General features: G+C 39.2%; 1 protein-coding gene across 1 annotated transcript in view; it reads left to right on the top strand.

Annotated features, from left to right (window-relative positions):
* dpysl2b (dihydropyrimidinase like 2b) overlaps positions 1 to 22,358 on the top strand; it is a 30,321-nt gene extending 7,963 nt beyond the window's left edge. The window contains exons 2-14 of the mRNA XM_079256609.1: positions 5,220 to 5,308; positions 5,434 to 5,618; positions 7,246 to 7,410; positions 8,871 to 8,932; positions 12,373 to 12,453; positions 12,826 to 12,894; positions 15,475 to 15,595; positions 15,797 to 15,953; positions 16,037 to 16,178; positions 16,477 to 16,647; positions 19,876 to 20,055; positions 20,254 to 20,419; positions 21,888 to 22,358. Coding sequence (XP_079112735.1) covers positions 5,220 to 5,308; positions 5,434 to 5,618; positions 7,246 to 7,410; positions 8,871 to 8,932; positions 12,373 to 12,453; positions 12,826 to 12,894; positions 15,475 to 15,595; positions 15,797 to 15,953; positions 16,037 to 16,178; positions 16,477 to 16,647; positions 19,876 to 20,055; positions 20,254 to 20,419; positions 21,888 to 21,979 — 1,680 coding nt within the window. The 3' untranslated portion in view covers positions 21,980 to 22,358. The remainder of the gene's footprint in view (positions 1 to 5,219; positions 5,309 to 5,433; positions 5,619 to 7,245; positions 7,411 to 8,870; positions 8,933 to 12,372; positions 12,454 to 12,825; positions 12,895 to 15,474; positions 15,596 to 15,796; positions 15,954 to 16,036; positions 16,179 to 16,476; positions 16,648 to 19,875; positions 20,056 to 20,253; positions 20,420 to 21,887) is intronic.
* Positions 22,359 to 24,391: the final 2,033 nt, after the last annotated feature.

The raw sequence follows: 24,391 nt of genomic DNA, 5'->3' as shown, positions 1-24,391 counted from the left end.
TCCGTTGCAGGCGAAGCTTCTCGTGTAGTACAAATGGACCAAACGAGAAAGAATTATTTTCAGGTTCTTGCCCCCTCGAGCGCAAGAACAAAGTTCTCGCTTCTCATGGAGGATGTAACAAGCTTTACTCTTATTGTTTTGTCTGTGTTATGGAGTGTGATAAACTGAAGATAGCAATGCTTCTGCAACCACAACATATACAAATCTTCCAAGGCCTTCTCTCTATGTTTCATTCATTTTATTTGCCATTTAGATTTCACATTCTCATCGACGGTTAGTGGCAGAAACAGTTTACACTTCCTTCTTCTTCTTGCTCTCCTTTTTTATCTCCTGCCCTACATCCCAGACATTTCCTCTTCTACTGGTCTTTTTTTCTTAAATTTTTTTTTTTTTAAGCTCTAAAGGCCTTTTTTGTGTGTTTCCCAAGATTCTGTCATAGTATAAGTAGCAGAATAAAGGGGATGAACTGATCTAGCCTGGCAAGCCAGACTCTGTCGTTGTACCAGCGTAGAGTCTGGGGACTCTTGGATTTCTATGGCGGGACAAACAAGCGTGGAGTAAACCAATCAGGAAATGGTGGATTTGGCGTTAGTAAAGCAGCAGCCTACAATGTCTGGAAGTGTTCAGTAGAGCGAACGCAACAGAAGAAAATAAACATGGCGTGCAGTACAGAAGACATAAATGACCTTTGCTGTAAAAACCTAAAGTTACATGGCGTTATTGGCAACTCGGTGTTGCTTTTTGAACCTAATCGTAAGTCAGAAACTAATATTTTGCAACAAAAAAAAAAAGAAACAAACTCTTGCTACCTCCGTGCGCCATCTTGAATCTTTTGAAGAATACGTGGTGACGCAAGGCAAGAGGCATATGGAATCAGATTTGTTTCAGAATCTCCAAGCAAAACTTTTTAAAACTCAAGCAAAAAACAACAATTGAAATCAAAACTTTCTAAAACTTAAGTAAAATAAATGATCTCAAAATCAAAAATGATTAATCGTCGTAAAAACTATTCGGGTTTTATTGGGTTAAATTGAGTAGTTTTGTTTGTAGTTTCCTCTTCCTATTTCTCTCTTCTTGCTATTTTGGTTGCACTTCACAGTCTTTGGTTTTGATTCACAATTGTTTGGTTTCATTTCTGACACAAACCTTTTATGGGTGGGCTCTTTTCAGGGGTGCATTCCGATTGGCTGGTGAGTTTTTGAGTGACAGACAGACTGAGTCGCTCTGTATGGAATATATAGAGCACTCCAGTCTGGCGTGCCAGGCTAATGATCTGCAGGATGGGACTCCAATCCAAGCTAGTTTTGTCAAGTAGCTTTGTGCACAAAACACTTGCTCAACCGTTTGAGCAACCTTCCATCCTGCATTTGGGGTTTTATTCCTGGCATTACATGGAAAAGCTCAATCAGCTGCTCGTCCATATAAACAGTTTTCCAGCTGGCATGGCTGAGTACATAACAGCAGAGGTACCATCTGACATTATTCCAGCAACTCAGTAATCAACACATCATAAAAAGTGTCTAAAAAAATCAGTTGTCAAAGAAGAAAAAGTCAACATACGGTGTAGTAGCCTAAAACTCGGTCTGCAGCTCCCAGTCCCCCTCTTTAGAGCAGTTTGTGTGTTTTTGTCACAGAAATTAAGCAGGAAGAAAAAAAAAGATGGAAAGTTATTGTAATTGTTTAATTCAGAGGGACTAAACACTGGACTGATTGCCTCAGAACAGCAGATTCTCATTTATGATAGTCAAACAGAATTTGTGTGGTCAGACAATATCAATGAGGTGACACATTGTAGTCTGGAATGAAAACAGTGACCCCATTGAGCTTCGTCCACATCCTGTTTGTGAGAGATTCCCATGCATGAAGAAGGTCGCTGTCATGTTTGGCACACGTCCAGTGCATGCAGACCCTCTGTCCAGCCCCCACAGGCCTCAAAACAATTACTGTAAATAACTTTCCGCTACGGATCTGAATGCAGGGCATGTGTTTATTCAGGAAATGCAACTCCAGAGCATTTTCCAGGCTTGCTGCATCCAGCTGAAGTGTGCGAGCTGTTAGATTCTTCTCTCTCCTGTGGATTGTAAGTAGTTTAAGTGTAAAGTTGCAAACTTGAGAACTCTGCAAGGCAGGCTTGTTTGGAAAGCTAACGAGTCCCCAGATTGAACTCCTCAGTCTGGAAAATGAAGCCAATAAGGAAATGGTTGAGTTAAAGTCTTATCTGGTTTCAGAGACGGCTGCCTGTGAACTTGTTGAGAATTAGTCTGTTTAGTACAAAATGTCTTCGGTGAGGTTCCAGTTTGGTACAATCAGACCAGGCAGTGTTTACGCGAGCCTAAAAAAGTTATTCTGCTTGTGACGTTTTGTTTACATGCAGCACATGTTGGAACAGAATGAACCGCTTTGACGTGTGCAGCTTTGTGTTGGCTTTGTGGAAATCAGTGGTTTCTGATGGAAACAACTGCTTGTGCATGTTTATTACTTTCTCCCCTTTAATCAATTTAAACTCTTCTAAAATCTCAAGCGGTGTGTTTGTATCACACACCGACTGTTTCTGTTTGATCCCATGTTGTTTTCTCTTCTCTTTTTTAATAAACTTTATGGAGTAAAACAAACAGTACATTGCAAGCTTGGTGTACTGCTGACGTAGCATGAAGGATAATTTCTACTCAACATTTGGAATACGTGTTTTCCAGCACGCCGATCAGAAAAACAATCGGCACAACAATCCAAAAAAGTGTGTTTAGGTCAAAATCTTCTGATTGATATGTCCGCATGAAGCATCACGTCAGCCTGGACTGAACATGCAGGGACACTTGGACAGAGTAGACCCAGGGTGTCAAACTCCATTCTTTAAGAGCCGGTCTTCAATAAGTTGTTGTTGTTTCCCTGCTCAGACACACCTGATTCAAACCAAATGGATCCAACTGCTTCTTGTCAACCTGTTCATTCATTTCAGTCAGGTGTGACTGAAATGAGTTTGAGCATGGAGACAGCAAAAACCTGCCAGATAGCCTGGAGTTTGACACCTGTGGTGTAGACCAATGCCCTGTTCATATTTATTTTGAATTTAACTTACTTGTGTTTCATATCTCAATACCAGGTTTTATGAAATTCAGTCTGCTGGTTTTTGCATTGTCAAAAATGGAAGAAAATATGAGTGTGAGGTTAATGTGAGCTGTTTGGGGCGGGGGCCCACGGCACAGCAGTTGTGCTCAGATCCAGCACTGCTGGCTCGGGCGGCAGCCAGTGGCAGCAACTTGAACAGAGCAGCCTTTGTTAGCCGGGGATGCTGGAGTCCTTGTGACCAGAGCGGCCTCTCCCTTTTTGGAGAGAGGGCTCAGGCTCCCGGGGTGACTCGAGGGAGAGCCGGGGGTGAATGAGTAGTACGTAAGTGGAGGTGCACACCCCCCCTCCTTCCCTTTCCTTTCTCTTGCACAGAGACAAATGGTGCAGCAGCAGGCGTGGATGATTGATCACACGGTCCACGCTCTCATTGGCCCCCCTCTCATGTCCCTCACTGCGACAAATTGGCCACGTGAAGAGGACACATGGGTGTGTCTGGAGGCGGGCTGCTGTCTTCATTGTGCCTACAGTGAACACATCTAGTAAATATGTTTTTCAAGCAGAGAAAAGTGATAAAAGGAAACAAACTGCAGTCTCCATGTTTCCTCGATTTCTACCCCGTCTCTGTATTTCCCTCCTGACATTTTTGACCAGTGTCACTGCAAACAACACCCATAAAAACATCTGTGCCGGTCCAAAGGACTACAAATGGAAAGTAGCTTCTCACTAAATCTGGCATGTTTACACAATGTATTGAATTTGTAAAAAGTATTTAAATAAATAAATGAAAAATAGATAAATAAGCAAGCACGGTGGAATAGTGGTTAGCACTGTGGCCTCACAGCAAGAAGGTTGCTGGTCCGATCCTTGGTGGGGGCAAGGTTTGGTCAGTGGCCTTTCTTTGTGGAGTTTGCATGTTTTCCCCATGTATGCATGGGTTCTCTCCGGGTACTCTGGCTTCCTCCCACCGTCCAAAGACATGCATGTTAGGTTAATTGGTTCCTCACGTAAGACCAGTACAAGATGATAGTCAAACTAAAAGAAATACCTATCTGGACTGCAGCTTTCCTGTATGACTTTTTTGGCTTTAAAAAGGACACCCCAAATGATTCACTGCAGGAGAGTATTGCTGTCTACATGCACTGGCTGTTTTTAACCTTGCCAGAAGTGGCTGTAGACGTTAAATGCTTCATGGAAGCTCAGATGGTTTACAACCTTGCATGACCCCAGGGTGCTGATGTTTTGACTATAAGCACACCATACCGTTTGTTTCGTGTGAAGTCCAATGGAGGTGTAAACCAGGAGTTGTTTTCCTCAACATGTCGTTGGACATGCCATCAGATTGCAGAAAAAGAAAATGTATCATAAAAAGCTTTACGCCTCACAGCAAGAAGGTCACTGGTTCGATCCTTGGCTGGGGTGAGGCTTAGACAGTGGCCTTTCTTTGTGGAGTCTGCATGTTCTCCCCGTGTATGTGTGGGTTCTCTCTGGCTCCTCTGGCTTCCTCCCACCATCCAAAGACATGCATGTTAGGTTAATTGGTTACTCTAAATTGCCCCTAGGAGTGAGTGTGAGCGTGTTTGTCTCTGTGTGGCCCTGCGATGGACTGGCGAGCCGTCCAGGGTGTTCTTTGCCTTTCGCCCAAAGACCAAAGATAGACTCCACCTTCCCTGCGACCCTTTATTGGATTAAGTGGTTGGGATAATGAATGAATGAAATAAATAAATAAATGAATATCAAATAAATAATAAATAAAACAGGTCAAGATTTAATTTCATCATCTTCTTCATTTCTCCAGCCTCATGTAAGAGTACTAAGAGATGTGTTTTGTGTATCCATTCCAGCTAAAAATTCATTGTAAAACCATGTTTTCCTTATCAGAGTGCAACAACAAAAGGCCAAGCTGCGTATATTCAGCAGGTTTTAGAGGATTGTTGCTTTGTTGCTACGGCCAATCCACTCCTTTATGTGACATTTTCAAAAATGTCTTCCAATAAAATGCTCTTAATCCTGCATCCAATTGAGTCAGACCGGATACTCACCATGATAAGTGTATATTTATAGGCGTCTATAAAATCCCAAAATCCAATTCAATGACCTATTCCCACAGCTTGAATCTATGCAGAGTCAAGTAAGCATCTTTATTTGCTTTGCAGAGTGACCGTCTGCTGATCAAAGGGCCGAAGATCGTGAATGATGACCAGTCCTTCTGCGCTGACATCTATATGGAGGATGGAGTCATTAAGTGAGTTGTACTCCTTTTTAATCCCAATGAAACGGAGGCATCTGTGTTGCCTCCCTGTTGCGCCACAGACATATGAACTGTCAAAAGTGGAAATGAACTGCGTCAAATGTTTTCTCTGCTTTCAGACAAATCGGGGAAAACCTCATCGTTCCTGGTGGGGTGAAAACCATTGATGCCCACGGTCGCATGTTGATGCCAGGCGGCATTGATGTGCACACGCGTTTCCAGATGCCTGATCGGGGCATGACGTCCGCCGATGACTTCTACCAGGGTACCAAGGCGGCGCTGGCAGGCGGCACCACCATGATTAGTGAGTTTGTAACCAACAAAATGAAACAGCCCGTGTGGTTTTAGCAGCCATGCTAAGTCAGAAGAGCCAAAGTGTTACTTTTCACACATAGATAAATGGGAATGTTTATGTTTCCACCAAACTCTGACCCTACCATCTGAATGCCGCAGGCCAAATGGAGACTCATCAGACCAGACGTGTTTAGATTTTCTATTGTCCAGTTTTTGATGATCCTAGTTGTAGCCTCAGTTTCCTGTTCTTAGCTGATAGAAGCAGCACCCAGTGCAGTTTTCTGCTGTTGCAGCCCATCCTGCTTCATCATGTGTGTTTAGAGACGCTATTCTACATAGCTTGATTAAAACCAGTAGTTATTTGAGTTCTTGTTGCCTTTCTGTCACCTCCAAGTCTGTTCATTCTCCTCTGACCTCTGACATCAACAAAACATTTTGCTTCCAGACAGCTGCTTCTCACTGGAAATTCTCTGTAAACTCCAGAGATGGTTGTGTGGGAAAATCCCAGTAGATCAGCAGTTTCTGAAACACTCAGACCAACAACCATGATGCATTCAAAGTCACCTAAATCCTCTTTCTTCCTCATTCTGATGGTCAATTTGAACTACAGCAAGTCTCTACATGGGTAAATGAGTTGCTGCCATGTGATTGGCTGATTAGATATCTGTGTTAACAATCAAATGACCAGATGCACCGAATAAAGTGACCAGTGAGGGTATCGCTATTAGAGCAATAACACTATTAGATAATTTAAGTAAATGTAGTTCCAGCTAAGAGAGATGTTTGATTCTGGATCTTGACTGTAAACGACTTATTAAAGATCCAGTAAACACAATAAACATAAATATTAAGCATTGACAAACGTGGGAAAAGATGTTTTTTGATGCTGAAAGAGTTGCTAATGTTCTTAGTTACCGTACCAGTCAAATGTTTGGACACACTTTATCATTTAGTCTAATGGGAGCGTGTCCAAACTTTTGACTGAAAGTGTATTTCTACATTGCTAGTTGTCAGGATCTCATACAACTGATTATGCAAACAGACTCAATCCAAAAAAATGTCTTCAAAAAAAGTTTGAATTCTTACATAATCAAAGAAATACTATCAAATCCCATATAAAACTTGAGTTTTTATGTAGATTTAAGAATAAGGTAGGACTGGAAGTATTAAAAAGAAAAAAAAGGGTAGCGTAATGGAAATAGAAAAGAAAGCAAAATGCCACACTGGCCCTCCCCCTGCTGATTCAGCACCTACATCTTCCTCTCCCTGGTAGCAAAACAAACTCTCCCTGCATGCCGTTGTCACCTCAGGGTAAAGACTGGCTGCTGCAGACCCAGTCTGGGTCAGACACAAGTACTGTACTGCTGCTGCTGCTGACTGGCGCCATTTCACAGTCCAGACAGCAACAAATTTTATGAATTAATTAGATTATACAGTATTCTTCGTCTGGCGCACGGTTAATAAAATGGAGCTGCGAACATAAACACAGAATTATGGCCAACTACATGCAGTATAACAAGATCTTTTTTTTATTTTCAGAAGATATTTGGAAAATATTTAGCTGCTATATTGTAAATGTGGTCTCATATCAGCTGGAGTCACTTCCTAAGCCTGTTTGATTGTGTTTGTGTGTCTAGTTGACCATGTGGTGCCTGAACCTGGCATCAGCCTCATCTCTGCCTTCGAGCAGTGGCGTGAATGGGCTGACAGCAAGTGCTGCTGCGACTACTCGCTACACGTCGACATCACCGAGTGGCACAAAGGAATCCAGGAAGAGATGGAGACCCTCGTGAAGGATCACGGTACGGACAACTCAGAGTTGCTCTTGGTATCTTCGTATAGTTGCACAATAATAACAAGGAAATAGAATAATTCTAAAGATATTTATAGTAACTTTGATCAGATTTAAAAAAAAAAAAATGCTAACATGAGAGATCACATATAGCACATATCGCAACTCAGGAAATAGCTAGCGGTACAGAAGCTAATAGCAGCTGGATAATGAGTTAACTATCTCGTTAGTGATACCAAAAAGGTTTGTTTCTCATTATGGTGGAATAATTAATCTTATTCTATCTGTTTCTTTTTCTGATCAATCATGAAAGGTAATAAGGTTCAAACTGCTCATTTTCAAGTTTAGCTTGATTATCTTGTGATTTTAAAAAAGCTCTTAATTAGCTACTGTATGTGAAAAAAAAAAGACTGATTTCCAGAGATAATGAGAAATCTTAACTTGTTATTCCATTGAAATTGTGTGTTGTTATTTCACGTGAAAATAAATAATAATGACCTTGAGATCTTAAGATCCCAAGGTTGTAAAAGTTTAAAATGACCTAATCTGCCCCGATAGATCAGATCTAAAAGCCTGAATAGGCTCCGCCCATAATTCTCCATCAAGTGCGAGTAAGAGACACAAATATTAGGAAAGTATTTACACCTCTAAGAACAAAATAACTCAACAATATTTTTGATGTTTTTCACAAATTATTGAACTATTAAAATCCTCTAAGAATGTCTACACATAAATAGATAAAAATAAATCAGGTATTCTTTAATTATAGCCTGGATATTTGCCTGTACAGTGTAAAATCTTAAGCTAACATAAATTGTCTCATGTATTGACAGAAAAAATGTTGTTAGCTAACTTGTCGGTGATGAGTTAAAATAACACTGGATCATCACACAAACCAAGTACCGTTTCTTTTTTTCCCCTCAAATCATTTAAAGGTCTGCACAGAAGTGTAGTGGTTAGCCCTGCGGCCTCGCCACATCAAGGTCACTGGGGGGAGGTTTGAAAAGTGGCCTTTCTGTGTTTTCTGGGTACTTTCTTAAGTCCAAAGACATGCTAAGTTAATTAATTACTCTAAATTGTCCCCTATGTGAGTCTGAATGGTTGTTTGTCCCTCTGTGTTGGCCCTGTGATGGACTGACGGCCTGTCCACGGTGTACCTACCTCTTGCCTGCTTGTTGCTTGGATAGACTCCAGCTGCGACGATTAGTTGGACTAAGCAGTAAAGAAAATTAAAGGATAAATGTCTGAATTTCCTTCCAAAAGGTTAAGGTGGCCTTGCAATAAATGAGGTAGATGAAAACCCAGTTTTTTGCTATAGTAGGGGTTGTGGATTAAAAGTACATATTGAAATAATCATATTACCTGGAAACTGCTATGCCAACCAGAAATGTTAAATTCTGTTCAGAAATTCATCATCAGATCCATGAATTCTAGTTTTCCTCTTACATTTTCTTGTTTTCTGTCATTCAGGTGTCAACTCTTTCCTGGCTTACCTGGCTTATAAGGATATTTTCCAGCTTACCGATGCTCAGGTCAGGTGTCTTCCTCTCTTCCTTGTCTTTTAAATCTTTTTGTATTATATTTCTTAGAAACAGTTGCAACTAAATACTAAAGAATAAAAATTTTCCCAGACCCAGCTTTAAATATTTATCATAATCGTAGTATAATTTAGACAAAGTTAGTAAATGACCTGTTATAGAGTTAATAAACAAAGACTAAACCCCAACAATATATAGTATACACACATTAAAGCTCAGAGCTAAACATCAGCATCCTTAAAGATTATTTATACTATATTTTTAAATAATGTTCCTGTAAGGTGTTAAGATGCTAATTTCAGAGCCATTGTGTTCCCAGATTATTTTAGTTTAACCCCTCTACAATATCGAATTGGAACTATTTTACTTGTCATTTCTAATTGTGTTGTATGCTGTGTGGAGACTAAGTTTTACATTATAGCCTAATAAAAAACATATTTCAAGTCTGGATTTTGACCATTGAACTCAGAATGACTACAGTGCAGCATGAGTGGATTAGTCTTGGCCAGGCTTTGTCTCATACTGATAGTCTGAGTGTTTCTCTGTGGAGATTGAAATATAATAAAAGCCACCTCATCATACACGTATCAATCTGACTCATGGCATAAATTAATTAATTCCAGTTGAAAGCAGCTTTGAAACAGATCTGTGTTGGTCGTTGCTCATGTGTGAAGAATGCTTGCGGCCCAGTGCAGCCCGAGTTCATAATTTTCTCTCCCATGTCAGAGTCTGATGTCTGACGTCTCTTTATTGTTGCATGCTTGGCAGCTGGGAGGTGATGACTCTTGTTGTGAACTCATTGCACTGCAGGAACAATCAGACTGTGGGACACTTGCATATACCGAGTGAAAATAGCAACCTATATTTCTTTCCACCACACTAATATAGTCAGTTGATTCACAAGACATAAAGAAGACACATTTTTAAAAGCATTTAGAACTAAATGACTTCTGAGATCTCAGGGATTAAAAAGTAACATAAATTAGAGTCTGAAGTTATGTTTGGGAAGTATTGCAGCTTTTAAATGCTTTTTATTGCCAAGAGTATCTCAGTTGTTGTTTGTTGGATGGCTGTGAAATCCTTTAGCTGCCTCGAGTGCTTCAAAACCTCTTCATGTATTTTTTGGAAACCTTCATCTTCCTCCTCTTAGCTGGTCCTTTGTGAATTTGATGCCATGCTTACGAGTTTCTTGTAATGTTTGCTAATTTTCACAATATTTGGTCATGAAGGTATTTACTACCATTTTTTTCTTATCTGGTCAAAACTAAAGAAATACCTGAATTTTCCCCTGCTGGCTGCAGCACGAGCCCAGACCATGATTGTTCCACTACTGTACTTAGAGATGGGTTCTTTTCATGAAACTTTCATCTGCTCATGCATGGATACTGTACATGTTTGCTGATCTCTGTCTCTATTATACTGTACAGCAGATCACAGGTCACTTAGTCAGGCTTCCCTTTAGTCCCTACATGTTGCTAAAAATAGCATGCTGATTGGTTAGTAAGAGGAACGAGCCTACGTGTAGTGTGTGTAGTGAGGTCTCTTCACTGTGATTTCAAGTTGGATGTTAAACGGTACTTATGACTTACTGCATGGACAGACAAGCTTGCTCTTCTGTGCCCGAGCCAAAGACGACAGTCCAACACATCATCACTAACTTACCATCTGAAGTTCAGTAAAGTTCCTAAACAGATATTCCCTGGTGTGTAAAGAACTCTCCACCCACGCACGACCAGAAGAAGGAGTATAGTCAGTGGTTGAAGCACAACAATACCTTGTTTCCATTGTGCTTGTTTTTACAAACACTAGACTTGTTTAGATTTTCACTTACAAACTTGTATGTATTGAGCATAGAATAGTGGGAAGGTTTTCTCTTCCAGCAAAGTCAAGCTTGCAAAGAACGCATACAGCATTTTAACAACACAGAAAGTAAAAAATGTACATTGATTTGCCTTGTACTGCCAGCTGCTATCTAAGATAGGTTAACCTCTCTCCCATAGTCAAACCTGACTGCTGCACATTATAGGGCTGTCAAATGAATAATCACTTTAATCATGATTAATCACCCGACTATCCCTAAAATATGCCTTGTATATGAGCAGAAAGGACAAGCCATTGCTTACAAATGTTATCTGACCTTTCCTTGGGTAAATGTCAGAAAAAGAAGTACTTTTATATGTTGTTCTGTATCAACTCTACAACTTCTAGATCATAATGCAGAATGTTTTTGTGCTGCATTGATAAAATTCATATAATGCAGGATCACCCATAGTAAACAATTGTTGAAAAATGTCTTTGGCTGTTTTACACATTTTTCTTCAGTTTACTTTGGATGATCACTTGTAATTGTAGTAATCAGTTCAATAATTTAAACAGTATGGACATGAAAAAAGGTAGAAAAAAAGGTCCTATTTGTGCCTCCTTTTCCTGGCCAGGTCTCTTTCCTGGCCCCCCATCAAAACTATCCTAGATCCGGCCCTGCATAGCTGAAGTATTAATTCTTCCTACCACTTGTCAACGTCTTTGTTCAAGAAGGATCCTGCCAAAAAACAATACTTTGAGATAAATATGTGCCGCTGTGAACCACAAACCGCTAGTTTCCTCCTCAGCTGAACCAAAAACAAAAAGAGCTGCATCAATATTCACAGAACAAGAGAGAAGGGAGAGATGACGAGGCAGCACTTCATTTATCACATCCATTGTTTATTGATATGATTGAAAACTTAGGAAACAGCCAACTTATTTTCTCATAACTTACTTTTTTCCTCTGAAGATCAATTATTTAGATATTTGCAGTGAATTGTTCCTGTTGCAACAAGATTTGTGAAGTATATTAGCGATTGCCAAACTGAACATTTCATATTGATTGGTCTGATTGTAGTTCTGATAATGAAATGAAAAAAAACATCTTTATTTATCACAAAGGACAATTTATAATAATATACGTATAATTATAATCAAGCTGTACATATTAATGACTGAAAAACCTCAAGACATTGAGTGTTTGCAAGAAATGTACCTTTTTTCAGTTGTACAAAATTAAATGTGTTATTTTTATGCATATTCGGCATTCATTATGATTTATTGGGGTGCCCAAAGACATACTAAAATGAAGATATGCTTGTTGTTCATGAGAAGTTTAATTAAATATTTTGCTGCTTATTATGTTTGACCGGATTGCTGACTCTTCCATTATAAATCCACTATCCAGACCAGTACTAATGTAATATTGTGCATTTCTTTCAAGTTAAATTTCCAGGAAATTCCTGACTTTTTTTTTTTTTTTTACAGTAGCTCAATTTCCTTTTATAACCAGCTTAGTATGATTGTAAATGTTCCCACTGAAGTTCAGCCAGGTCAGGAGGTGGATGTAGAAATGATTAGAATTGGTGATAAAGGATGAAATCACAACGGCATCTTTCTCTTTGTTGCAGCTGTATGAGGTGTTCAGTGTGATCCGGGATCTGGGAGCCATCGCCCAGGTTCACGCTGAGAATGGAGACATCGTTGCTGAGGTATGACATGTCACTACCAAAATGAGATGCCATCTGGAGATAAACAGACACATTATTCCACTGGATTTCCCCTTTAAAATCTGCAATAGGAGGAGCAAACAGCCCTGAGCTTTGAATGTCTTATGGTGCTTCTTGTTGCCAACTTGTTGAATGTTAATGCTGCGATACATCATTTTCTCCAGTCATGACAAAACCTGAACTCTTAATAGCCAACAGATGAGGATGAATATTCATGGGGGTCATGGTCATGCTAAGTTTTCACTGCCAAGACTGCTCATGAAGAACATGTGAGCACCTGCACATGACTCAACATTTCTCATTTCCCACGGTAGCCTATTTGTTTTTCCTGTGTTTACTTGCGTGTGTGTTTAGGAGCAACGTCGGATATTGGAGCAGGGGATTACTGGGCCTGAAGGACATGTGCTGAGCCGTCCTGAAGAGGTGAGACAGAGCATCAACGCTGTGGACACCGATCAACTACTCTGGATATTGGATGGAATATTGGGCAAGGGGGATAAGCTCATTTCCACATTGTGTTTGCAGAAGTAATTTGTTTGAAAAGGATTTGACCTTTCCAACTTTTACAGCTTCTCACTGTGTGGCCACTCTAAAATAAAACGCCTTGGCATACAACATTGTCTTCTTGCTCTTGAATAGTTAAAGATAGAGCACATCATTCTACAACTGTTAACGCAAGATGCAAACACAGATGAAAAAATTACATTTTGCTTCAGGACATCTGTTGTAAAAATGGCAGATTATGTTAAACTTATATATTGTCCCTCTTTTATTTGATCCCTTCAGACATATTACCCTATGCCCATGAGGAAAGAAAAAGGAGAAATAATCTTGCGCTTATGTTGTGGTTGCTTGGGTTAGCAAGTTGTGATTGTAATTAATAGTGTTAGTTCTAATGATTTCATCAAAGGATAATGAGAACCCTCTGGAAAAGTGGACAGAAAAAGGACAAAAGCTTACTGAAAGACTGTGATCCAATAGAAATAGCAGATAAGCTGACAACCAGTGTTCTTTCCATATGGAACATATTGTCATTTGTTATTTTCCTTTTCAAAAAAACTTTCAAGACTTTTCCCTTACTTTCCTTCAAATGGATAGAAAACAGATTTTTAATGGAATCGATAAAGCAGAGACATACACATTGTCTAAATTTTCACCGATTTAAATATTTCATCATTTCAATTGTCTTCTTACTTACCAATATCATTTATCAAATATAAAGCAACTACAACCAGCAGCTGGTTGTGTTAGTTTATCTGCAGAAAAAATTTAGTAGTAAAAGTTGGCAAGTTTAGCCAGCCAACTGTTAGCTTTGTGTTGGGCAGTTAAGCTAATTGCAAAGCTATGCTAGCTATCTAAGTAGTTTAACCATTGATAGTATAAAAGATGGAGCTGCCTTGACATCACCCGAAGGTTTCTGAAAAGCTGAAATAAAGCACACTGGTTCCCTCTGTTGTGTGGCATCACTCCCAGAAATGACAAAGCTGAGAGTGGGCCATGATTGTAGGTGTGGATGATGGACATCTATCAAACGCCGACCTGCCGGTAGCTAAGAGCTAACGGAGCTGACCTTGAGGTCACCAGAGCTAACCAGTTAACAAAGATAGGTGGGCTAAACCTAAGTTACCCTGTTAGCTGACGAAAAACAGCTGTTGTGCTACATTCTGTCTTCTTGCAGGCGGATATCTGTTACCTGTCAATCAAAATGACACACCCCCAATTATGCCAAATTTCAAGATGAAATTGGTCATAAACAGATGAGTTATAAAAAAATTCACTTCCCTATCATGAAGGAAAACATGACCTATTAAACCTATCATTTGTTTAACCAGACTGTAAGCATGTTTATTTCTGCTGTGCAGTTGGCCTTTTTAACATGGGACTCTTTGGGGATTTGCTCTGTTTTGTAGCCCTTAGCGCATGAGGGGTGAATTGCAATTTTTGGCACTTTCGCTTCGGCTTCACTTTTGTCAAATGGAGCTTGCGTTTTAAGCTCAACACTAGGCTTAACTATTTATCATTAGCTAGCTAAGCTTAGCTATCTATCATTAGCTAACTAAGCTTAGTGTTGAGCTGCTAAGCTAACTGTGTGCTTATTAGCTTGAATAAAAACAATACAGACAAAATTATCAAGCTTTTATGTATTCACTGAACCTTCCTTTGTTAGGAATATTACATCAAGATTATTCAGGTATGTAAAATAAAGAAAACCGTCTTCAATAACTGGGTGCCTTTAGCAGCTTTAGCTTCTTTATGTATGAACTGGTTATAAAGACATTGTCATTTTATTTTTGTGTTAATTTATCAATTATGTATCTATTTTTTGTGCACGTGTTTCAACATTTCTAAGGCTTTCAGCTTTATATTATTATCTTGTCCCACACCAATAGTTGACAACTTTCCTGTAGTAATTGAGAAACATGGTGTTAATTCATTCATTCATTTTCCAAACCGCTTAATCCAATTCAGGGTCGCTGGGAACTGGAGCCTATCCCAGCTGGCTTTGGGCGAATGGCAGGGTACACCCTGGGCAGCTCGCCAGTCCATCGCAGGGCCACACAGAGAGAAACAACTACTCACGCTCACACTCACTTCTAGGGGCAATTTAGAGTAACCAATTAACCTAACAAGCATGTCTTTGGATGGTGGGAGGAAGCCGGAGAGAGAGCACACACAGGGAGAACATGCAAACTCCACACAGAAAGGCCACTGAACCAAACCTTGCCCCAGCCAAGGATCAAACCAGTGACCTTTTTGCTGTGAGGCCACAGTGCTAACCACTATGTTCGTGTGCAGCCCGAGAAACATGGTTTTTTGGGGTTTTATTGCTAACAGACTAGAGTCGCCACTGTTATTTGCAACAGTGTGAAAATCTGGCTTTAGTAAAAAATAATTTAAATAGAGAGAACCATGATGCAATTTTATTTTTCGTTTGCGATAGAGGAAGAGTTCCAAATGTCATGTCTGTGTACTCAATTGTTTTTCAATCACATTGTTTTGTAGGTGGAGGCTGAAGCTGTTAATCGCTCTGTGACTGTAGCCAATCAGACCAACTGCCCCCTATACGTCACCAAGGTGATGAGCAAGAGTGCTGCTGATGTCATTGCTCAGGCCAGAAAGAGGGGTGAGGACTTAAACTTTATGCACAATTAAAAAAACAAAACAATAACATTTCTTGCAAAATATTTAATTAAATCACCAGTAAAACCAAAGAAACCAGTTGCACCACGTGTCAATACCATCTGCAAACATGTTTTTTGTTCACATTAGGCAAAATCAAAAGCTCTAGATATGCAATCAGGTTTTTATGGTACTGCTCTTACAGGTACTGTGGTATACGGAGAGCCAATCACTGCTAGCTTGGGAACTGATGGTTCACACTACTGGAGCAAGAACTGGGCCAAGGCGGCAGCCTACGTCACCTCTCCTCCTCTGAGTCCCGATCCTACCACACCAGACTATCTCAACTCCCTGCTGTCATGGTAAGAATATGATCTAAACACTCAATGTAAAGACATGGTTGGAAAATTTTGTCTAAGACAGAAAATTTTGTCTTTTTATGTAGTGGCGACCTGCAGGTGACAGGAAGTGCACACTGTCCCTTCAACACTGCCCAGCGTGCTGTGGGGAAAGATGACTTCAGTTTGATTCCTGAAGGTGTCAATGGCACTGAGGAGAGGATGTCGATTATCTGGGACAAGTGTGTGGTATGTGTTAAACCTTTTACTACTGACTTGTTTGCAGTTGTTGTCCTCACCCTAAAGCAAATAAGTAAATGTAATCAAGAATTAAATAACATTAACTACATTTATATTGAATTCTAGCATCTGTGATTATTTATACATTCATAAAACAATGACTCAAAGAGGAAAAACTGTAAAAGCTGTTTCAACAAGACAGTCATGTAACACTAAAAACACAACTGTTCAAGAATAATGATGAAAGACTGAAAGACAATGGTAAAAGAAGCGACTTTTGTTCTTACTCCGCTCTAATGTATTCCAGGTGACAGGTAAGATGGACGAAAACCAGTTTGTGGCTGTGACCAGCACCAATGCCGCCAAGATCTTCAACCTGTATCCCCGCAAGGGCCGCATTGCTGTGGGCTCTGATGCTGATCTAGTTCTCTGGGACCCAGATGTCATGAAGATCATCTCTGCTAAGAGCCACAACTCGGTACAATCGTCATTCTTAAGCTGATTTTTTTTTTTACCTTCTTGACACAGCACAGCTCAAAAATATGAATGGACACAGATCGTGAAGGTTGCATATACACAACACACATCTTGATAGCGTTACAAAACGCAGATCATTCTACTATGGGACAGATGTAATGCACAATGATTCATTTTTTGTAATTAATGTCAGCCTGAGTGACTGTTTGTTAGTCCACTTCTTTTAGGGAATGACTTATGGCCATCTGACTGCTGAACAGGGTGTGGGCCTCACATAGTGTCGAGGGAGTGATGTCATCCTTAAAATCTGCCAGAGAATTGAAACACATCCTCGTCTGATTGTTAGCAGACTTTATATCTCTGAGTGTATGTAAGAACTACAGAGAGTGTATGTTCCTGGAATCTGTTTGGTTTATCCCGTCGTGTTCTTTGGTTTCCTTTTATTCCACTTGGTCAGAAAATAACAGACCACGGGAAAAATTGCTCATTTTGAGTGTGTAAATGTGTGTGTCATGGGATAGCTCAGCCTACTGGTGATCTCATGTTGGGCTCTAAAAGTTTGTAAGATTACCATGACCTCAGCTTTAGCTCCAGTGGCTTTTAGGAGAGAGCAGTCATAAGGCTTCCAGATCACACTAATGACCACAGTTCTTCTGATTCTTATTCTGGCAAGAGAACTGTTACCTTAATGCCCCATCAGCTGACCCTCTTTCCAACCCAGAAATTAGCTTTCTTAGTTAGCGTTAGGCTGGAGAAAACACTGAAAACACAGTGTGAATTTAATCTGTTAAGCTTCTTTAATCTGCATATGCAGGCTGTTTCACATGATGGCATCATGTGTGTGTCTGTAAACATTACACTGGCAGTTGTTCAGATAAAGTCTGTCCACAGTTTTATAAATCTGTGCGCCAAAGCGGGCGGGGTGGGGGTTGGTCAACATGTGCTGCAAGCACTTACATCATTGCGGTGATAGAGGAAATCAGTCAGGGAATGTTAGTCACTCAATCTCTGCTTTGAAGGTATTTCTGTTATGATTTAATGTCTCATCACTGCAATGAGGAGGTAGGAGCAGCTGTAATGAAACCTCACATGAACATAATCAGCGGACAAGCTGATCTTTTTAAAATGTTGTATCCACCGTGGCAGGACATGAATAGGTCTTACAAATCAAAGACATTCTGAAATAAAATGTATAATTAGCTGATTAAAGGTGGATTCTTCAGGTTAAAATTGGTACCTCTTTCATGTCACCACCTGTTAACATCTTGCTATTGAGCTAAATACAGTGTGTAATCTCAATTTAGTCCTGTATCGAACTACTCGGATGATTATTTTGATAAGGCTAGTTCTGATTGGCAGTGATGGAAATGCAACACCTGGGTGCACATATTGATTGAAGGAGCTGTGCTTGGGGTTGCAAAATTAATGCAAAACTTCGTTTTTCTTATTTCCCAATCTACTTTTGTGACACAAAGGCTCTTACAGACTGAGAGGGATAACTGGTGGAGAAAAACAAGAGACAACATTGGGTAATTACATCTGTCTGCGAGACAGCTAGCAGCTCATTTTCAGTCTTGCTGTGTGGGGCTGGCATCTGAGTCCCATTAAAATATAAACTGCACTGTTATGACCCAGCTCTGTTGAAGACCATGGATAGTAGCACAAAGACCCAAGATGTTGAAGTTGAGTTTAAGAAGTTTATTGCCAGCAGTAGTCAGTGCAAAGAAAATGGAGACTAAGAGAGAAACAAAAAGCAAGCAATCAAACAAATAATTAAAACATTACATAATTCATTTTAAGACTTTTTTAACTAAGGTTTTCCTAAGAAGTCAGAAAAAAACCCAAGAAAACTAAAACCCTTTTGGTCTACTCTGCCTCACTAAACCATAAGTACACCAGGAAGTAGCACCAATCATAGGTTGACATTTAGTCACATGTTGTATTTAGTCACATGTTGTATTTAGTCACATGTTGTATATATTGTAAATTTCTAAATTTCCATATTCTATATTGCCAATTTTACTTGATAGTTTTATTTATCTTTGTAAAAGTGTACATATTCCAGATTGCTTTATGGATAGTACCTATTCTATTTTATTATTATTATTTACTTTTTTTTCTCTTACCTACTATTGCTGTTTCTATTTCTTCCTCTATTGCTGTTCTGAGCTACTGTGACAACAGAATTTCCCTTGTGGATGAATAAAGTCTGTCTAAGTCTAAGTCTAAGTCTAAGACAACTTTTGAAAGCAGGAGGTGGGACATTAGTGACTGGCCAAGAGTGTTAGACAATGGCCGCTTAGTTGTTGAAGCAGGTGGGCAGAAAGTGTTGAGAATAGCTGATGGCACTTTTGGATAAACAGGACCAGGAACCAGTCCCTGCCAGGAAGTTTATTTAAAGTTTTGTGGCATAGATAACCACGATGATATAACTTGCTGTTTTATGGGCCTTCTTCTTGAAGTCTTAGATGTTTGAGACAGCACTTGTAACTCGCTTAATAATGCTTCAAGTGTAGCATAAAAACATATATGTTCAGTTGCTATATGAAGCAACAAATTAGTTGTTGAAACTAGAGATGCACAAATTGTAAAATTCTGGGCTGATACTGAAAGGTTTGGCTAATGGCTAATATTTGAATTGGATACTGGTCGTTTTTGTAATTTATTTTTCCTCAAATCTTGAGGAAATAATTATATTTTTATTATGAATTATAGCCCAGTATTTCAGCCATTCACCACATTCCCTTTGAGATTGAAAATGTCATGGTTACACACAACTCTAACACCCCAGATTATCATCAGCCAGTGCCCTCAGTAAATATCATCCTTTTTGCTGACAGATCAATTGCAGCCAACAACTTGAATATTAGTTGTTATTGACATTAGGCCAATTTATCTGCCCATTCCTCCTAGAAACCATTTTTTGTATCAGGCCTTATATTATACTTATTCCTACTATAACTGGCATTTCTAATCTGTAGAGAGGGATTTACATCTGAAGGTAATCCCATGTAGTCATTCAAGGAAGTGAAGTTTATGGCTGTCAGCTGTAATTTTTCATCCCCAGATGCTGTATGGATTCTTGCAGAAATGCTGAAAATAGCGATGAATGCATCATCTCAGAGGTCACTGCAGCCTCATTAATAATGAACTTTAATTCCTCTAAAAAAAATGCCACTTTCAATCCCTCTCAAAGTAATTCTGTTGACATTTTTGCTGTTATCCTCAGACTGTGGAGTACAATATCTTTGAGGGTACAGAGGTGCGTGGCGGGCCTCTTGTGGTTATCAGCCAAGGGAAGATCGTGCTGGAGGAAGGGACCCTCCACGTCACTGAGGGATCTGGTCGTTTTGTGGCCCGTAAGCCTTTCCCTGACTACGTCTACAAGAGGATAAAAGCTCGCAGCAGGGTAAAGTGCTCCTTTCCTTCTGCTAAAAAGTGTGTTTAGATTGTAGCAAATTGATGTAGGAGTAGATGATTAATAATCATGTTTTAGTTTGTTTTGGATTCAGACCAAAATATGTCCACCTCCATCTGAAGAGGTCCAGATCTTGCTCTTGAAGGTTTTAGCTGCAATGAATGCTGTGTTTTATTTCCCTAAATGTAGCTGGCTGAGCTGAGAGGTGTACCCAGAGGGTTGTATGACGGGCCAGTCTGTGAGGTGTCAGTCACTCCTAAAACCATGACTCCTGCTTCCTCTGCCAAGACCTCACCTGCCAAGCAGCCCAATCAGCCCGTACGCAACCTCCATCAGTCTGGCTTCAGCCTATCTGGTCAGTCACATAACCATCATTACTCACCCCATGCCTTTTTTTAAGTGTCTGTCACATAGCTTTAGTTTGGAGAGTACATTCATGTTTTCATTCCAGTTAAATAATTCAATAATGACTTATGTAGTCCCTGAATACCATTAACAAGACATAAAATAATCAACACAATTATGCAGTAGTACCTGGATGAAAGAAATTTCATCCAAAATGTGACTAAGTGCATGCAGTACTGGACATTTAAAGTTCTTGTACCTTATATGATGAATTATAATATGCTTTATTAATCAGACTTACCAAAGGTTTGTAGAGATATTGCTGGAATGACTTATTCTGGAAAAAAAAATTGTTAACTTACACACAACTGATTGGAAACTTGCAACAAAAGCCACAATGTCGTGTCAGAAGTCTGTTTGGTCTTGATTTGGTCAGAAATAAACACTCTATTAACCATAAATCCTAACTTTCTCCTTGGAAAGTGTAAAACGAACACCGAGGAGGCAATTGTTTGTGGTTATGCTTACCTCTCTATCACCGATCACTTAACTGCTATATAGCTTTTGGTTTGGGCTTTTTACCCAAATAAAACCATTCTTCTTATTGTTGTCTCTTCTTGTTGCCCAATGACAAGGAGACCAAGTTGCTCTGTATGTTTTGACACTAAGTGAAAGAGGCAAAATATTTAGCAAAATAGTTAGCTAGCTAGCTGTCTGATGGATTGCTATTTGGGTACTGTAGTTAGCTAATGACATGCTAAATCCTCCAGCATTTAAAACATTTTATACTTTCTGGCAGTGGGTTATCTTGTATAGCTCACTCATATGTAAGTCGCTTTGGATAAAAGCATCTGCTAAATGACTATAGAATAGAATAGAATGTAAATTTGATATCAGTGAGCCAAGACTTCTGACGTGCAAAAACATGCTAACATGCTAAAGCTAAACATAAAAAAAATGTTTTAATAATTTAACCCTAATTTAGGCTAACCTTACTTTTAGTCTTCTACATATACACTAATATTATTTACTTATACCCCCATTTTTGTGGAAGATATTCAGTTAAAAGGGCAAGTAAGTTAGCATAACTAATCGCACCCCCGCAATTAATCTAGTGAAGTCTTATGGTAGTTTGTCAGCCGTTTAGTTTAACTAACCCTTTCTGTGAATGAAAAATCATGCTAGGTGAGGCTAAAAGAGGTTAAAACTTCTTTCTGCTCGAACTTTATTATTCTAATATGGGTTAATTTAAAATTAAATGCATATTATATGCAAATTATAGGGATATGCAGGTGTGAAAGAGATTATGTGGTCTGTGTTTTTAAATTAATACCTTAGTGTGTGTGAAGGCTTTATTTAAATATGCATACATAATTTTTATTGTTTAATGCACTTTCTGTTGCTGTTTGTATGAAAAGTGTTTTATGAATAAAATTTGATTGATTGATTGATTGATTGATTTCCATTTGTTTACACAGGTGCTCAGATAGATGATAACATTCCTCGCCGGAACACCCAGCGCATCGTTGCGCCTCCAGGCGGCAGGGCTAACATCACCAGCCTTGGTTAGAGCTCCGTCCACCGCGGCAGAGGAGGAAATGCAGATTTGTGGAAGGATGCCCTTCAGGAGCTGAGCAGGTCAAGGAGCAACATCACTTTACCTGGAGCCAAACCTTCACCTAAACAGGCCATCCTGTAACCTCCTCTTATGCAGCTGTTTAAAAAAAATATTTTTTTTTTTTTCCACATACCCATTATCCTCTTCCCGATAACCTGATCCTTGTGGTCACAGCTAGAAACAAATAAAAAAACAAAAAGGTCTGCCTCATATGATGGGAAAAAGAGAAAAAAATTATAACACTGCTAATTTGAGCACTTTTAAATGCATTATTTGTTTTTTATACTTAACTTTCTCCCTGTCATGCGTCCTTTTGAGTTTTGACTTGTATTGTTTCTGTTTAGTTCAGGTGAGATGAAAGTAAATTAACACAGCTGGGAAAAAGGATAAAATTCATGCAGAATTTCCTATATTTCATGCATTTTTCCTGATTTTGGAAGTAACTGAAATGGGTATAAAACCAGTGATGTTATATATTTTTTCATTTGTTTCTTCTGTTTAATAAGCCAAACACAAGGTTGCTTGAAATTGAAGTCTTACAGTTTTGCAGCCAAGTCAAGAATCAAGCTGTCGACTATCTGACAGTCTGTGTTTGTCTTATGTTGCATTTGAACTCCTTTTCTTCTCAGTATTTAAGTAACTTGCTCTGAGGGCTGCCTTAAAATCTGAAATAATTCAACAAAGCAGTCTTTTATTGTCATTTTTAACTCTCATTGCAGTGTGTTTGGGTTTTCCACCTGTGGCTTTTCCAAGATACACAAGTTAAGAGTTTGCTTGAGGATCTCATGGAGCAGAGGCAAGTTTAGCAGGTGGTGAATAGAGCTTTAGGTCGTTTTTAAAGGAAGAGAGTGTAGGGTTAAGCTGCAGACTGCAACAATTACAATATTTTCCATTTAGCATAAATTTCCAAGCATGTACAATTAACTTCTTGAAGTAAAAAAAGGAGAGATTCCAACACCAAAAAGGGAGCTTGATATGGAAAGTTTTGGAAAGCATAAAAACGCCATGCACATATGGCCGACTGCGACAAGAGGAGGACAATTACCAGGGGTCTGCAACCTTTATCATTCAAAAAGCCATTTTTGTCATCAGCCCAGCTAAATAAAACTAATTAAAGTCATGAAGTTTTGCGACTTTTTGAAAAAAGTTTTTGATAAACACCTACAACAGAGAATTTTTGTCATTTTTGAGGAATCACTATAATGTTGCAAAAATTGGATCGATACATTTTCATCTTTGGGACGTAGATATCTGTGGAAAATAATCTTTTTTGGTCTTTTTTTTAAAAAAGCCAACAGTTTCCAACTTAATGGCAAAAAAGATACATCTCAACATTTTTCTTTACAGGAAATTTTAGGGCCATCAGGCTATGGAAACTCAGAGCAATTATTACACAAAAAACTGAATTTGTTACAATATCTATATTTGTTGCACTTTATCATTTTGACCCATCGTTGTTTAGAGCTATTGTGGAAGGTCCAAAGAGCTACTATCAGCTCCAGAGCCACAGGTTGCAGACCCCTGACGTAAGCCATCTGTAGGTTTAAAGATCTCATTGTAAAGTCAAGACAACAGTTCTTAATCAACGCTCCATACATATTTGAGGCATCCGTGGTCCTGCGTCTAATTCATTTTGAATGGAGTCACATCTTCTGTTGTCGAATTGAAATCTGGGTCCGTTGAAATGTTTGGCTTAGATTGTAGCGTCAAACTAAAAACAGTGGAGGTGTTAACTAATCAAATCTCTTAACAAATAATGTCTCCGACTATTGTCATCACTCCAACCAGGCCTGCAAACCACAACATGCATGTGAGTCCTGCATTGTGTAAATAGAGCCCTTGATGTGGGGGAGAGTAAGCAGAAGTCACTTAAAACTTAGCCTTTCCTTGCCTTACTGTCTTTTCAGAGAGCTTTTAAAGTGCAGGAAAGGTGCCATTCACTACGCAGCTGCTTTTTCTTTCCTTGTTTTGTTTGCATTCCTGTAAATCACAAGGGTCCACATTTCTCCACTGACTGCTGCAGAAGCATCTGATAGCTGTCCATCACCAACCAGTGCATTTACACACAGAATGTTTCTCTTCCTCCAAATGTGTTTTATACGCATTAAAAATCCCTCTTTCTTTTCTACTCTTTATGTGCCTGAACCCACAGAAGTTGTACTGATAGTCTGATATTATTCTTGTTTTGTTTTTCTGTTTGAGGTAAGCGAAGGATGTAAGATAAAAAAAAATAAATAAAAAAGATGTAAAATAGCCAGGATTAACCGATTCAAAGGTGCCAGACTTTGCGCTTTCGTAGGGCCTACTCTGTCGATAGAGCCCCTGTAAAGACGAAAAATGCTCGATATCTTGAAATGTTCTAAT

This window comes from Telmatherina bonti (assembly GCF_933228915.1).
Source record: "Telmatherina bonti genome assembly, chromosome: 17".
NCBI lineage: Eukaryota > Metazoa > Chordata > Actinopteri > Atheriniformes > Telmatherinidae > Telmatherina > Telmatherina bonti.
Note: the sequence above shows the minus strand (reverse complement) of the source record. Positions and strands in the feature narration are given on the sequence as shown.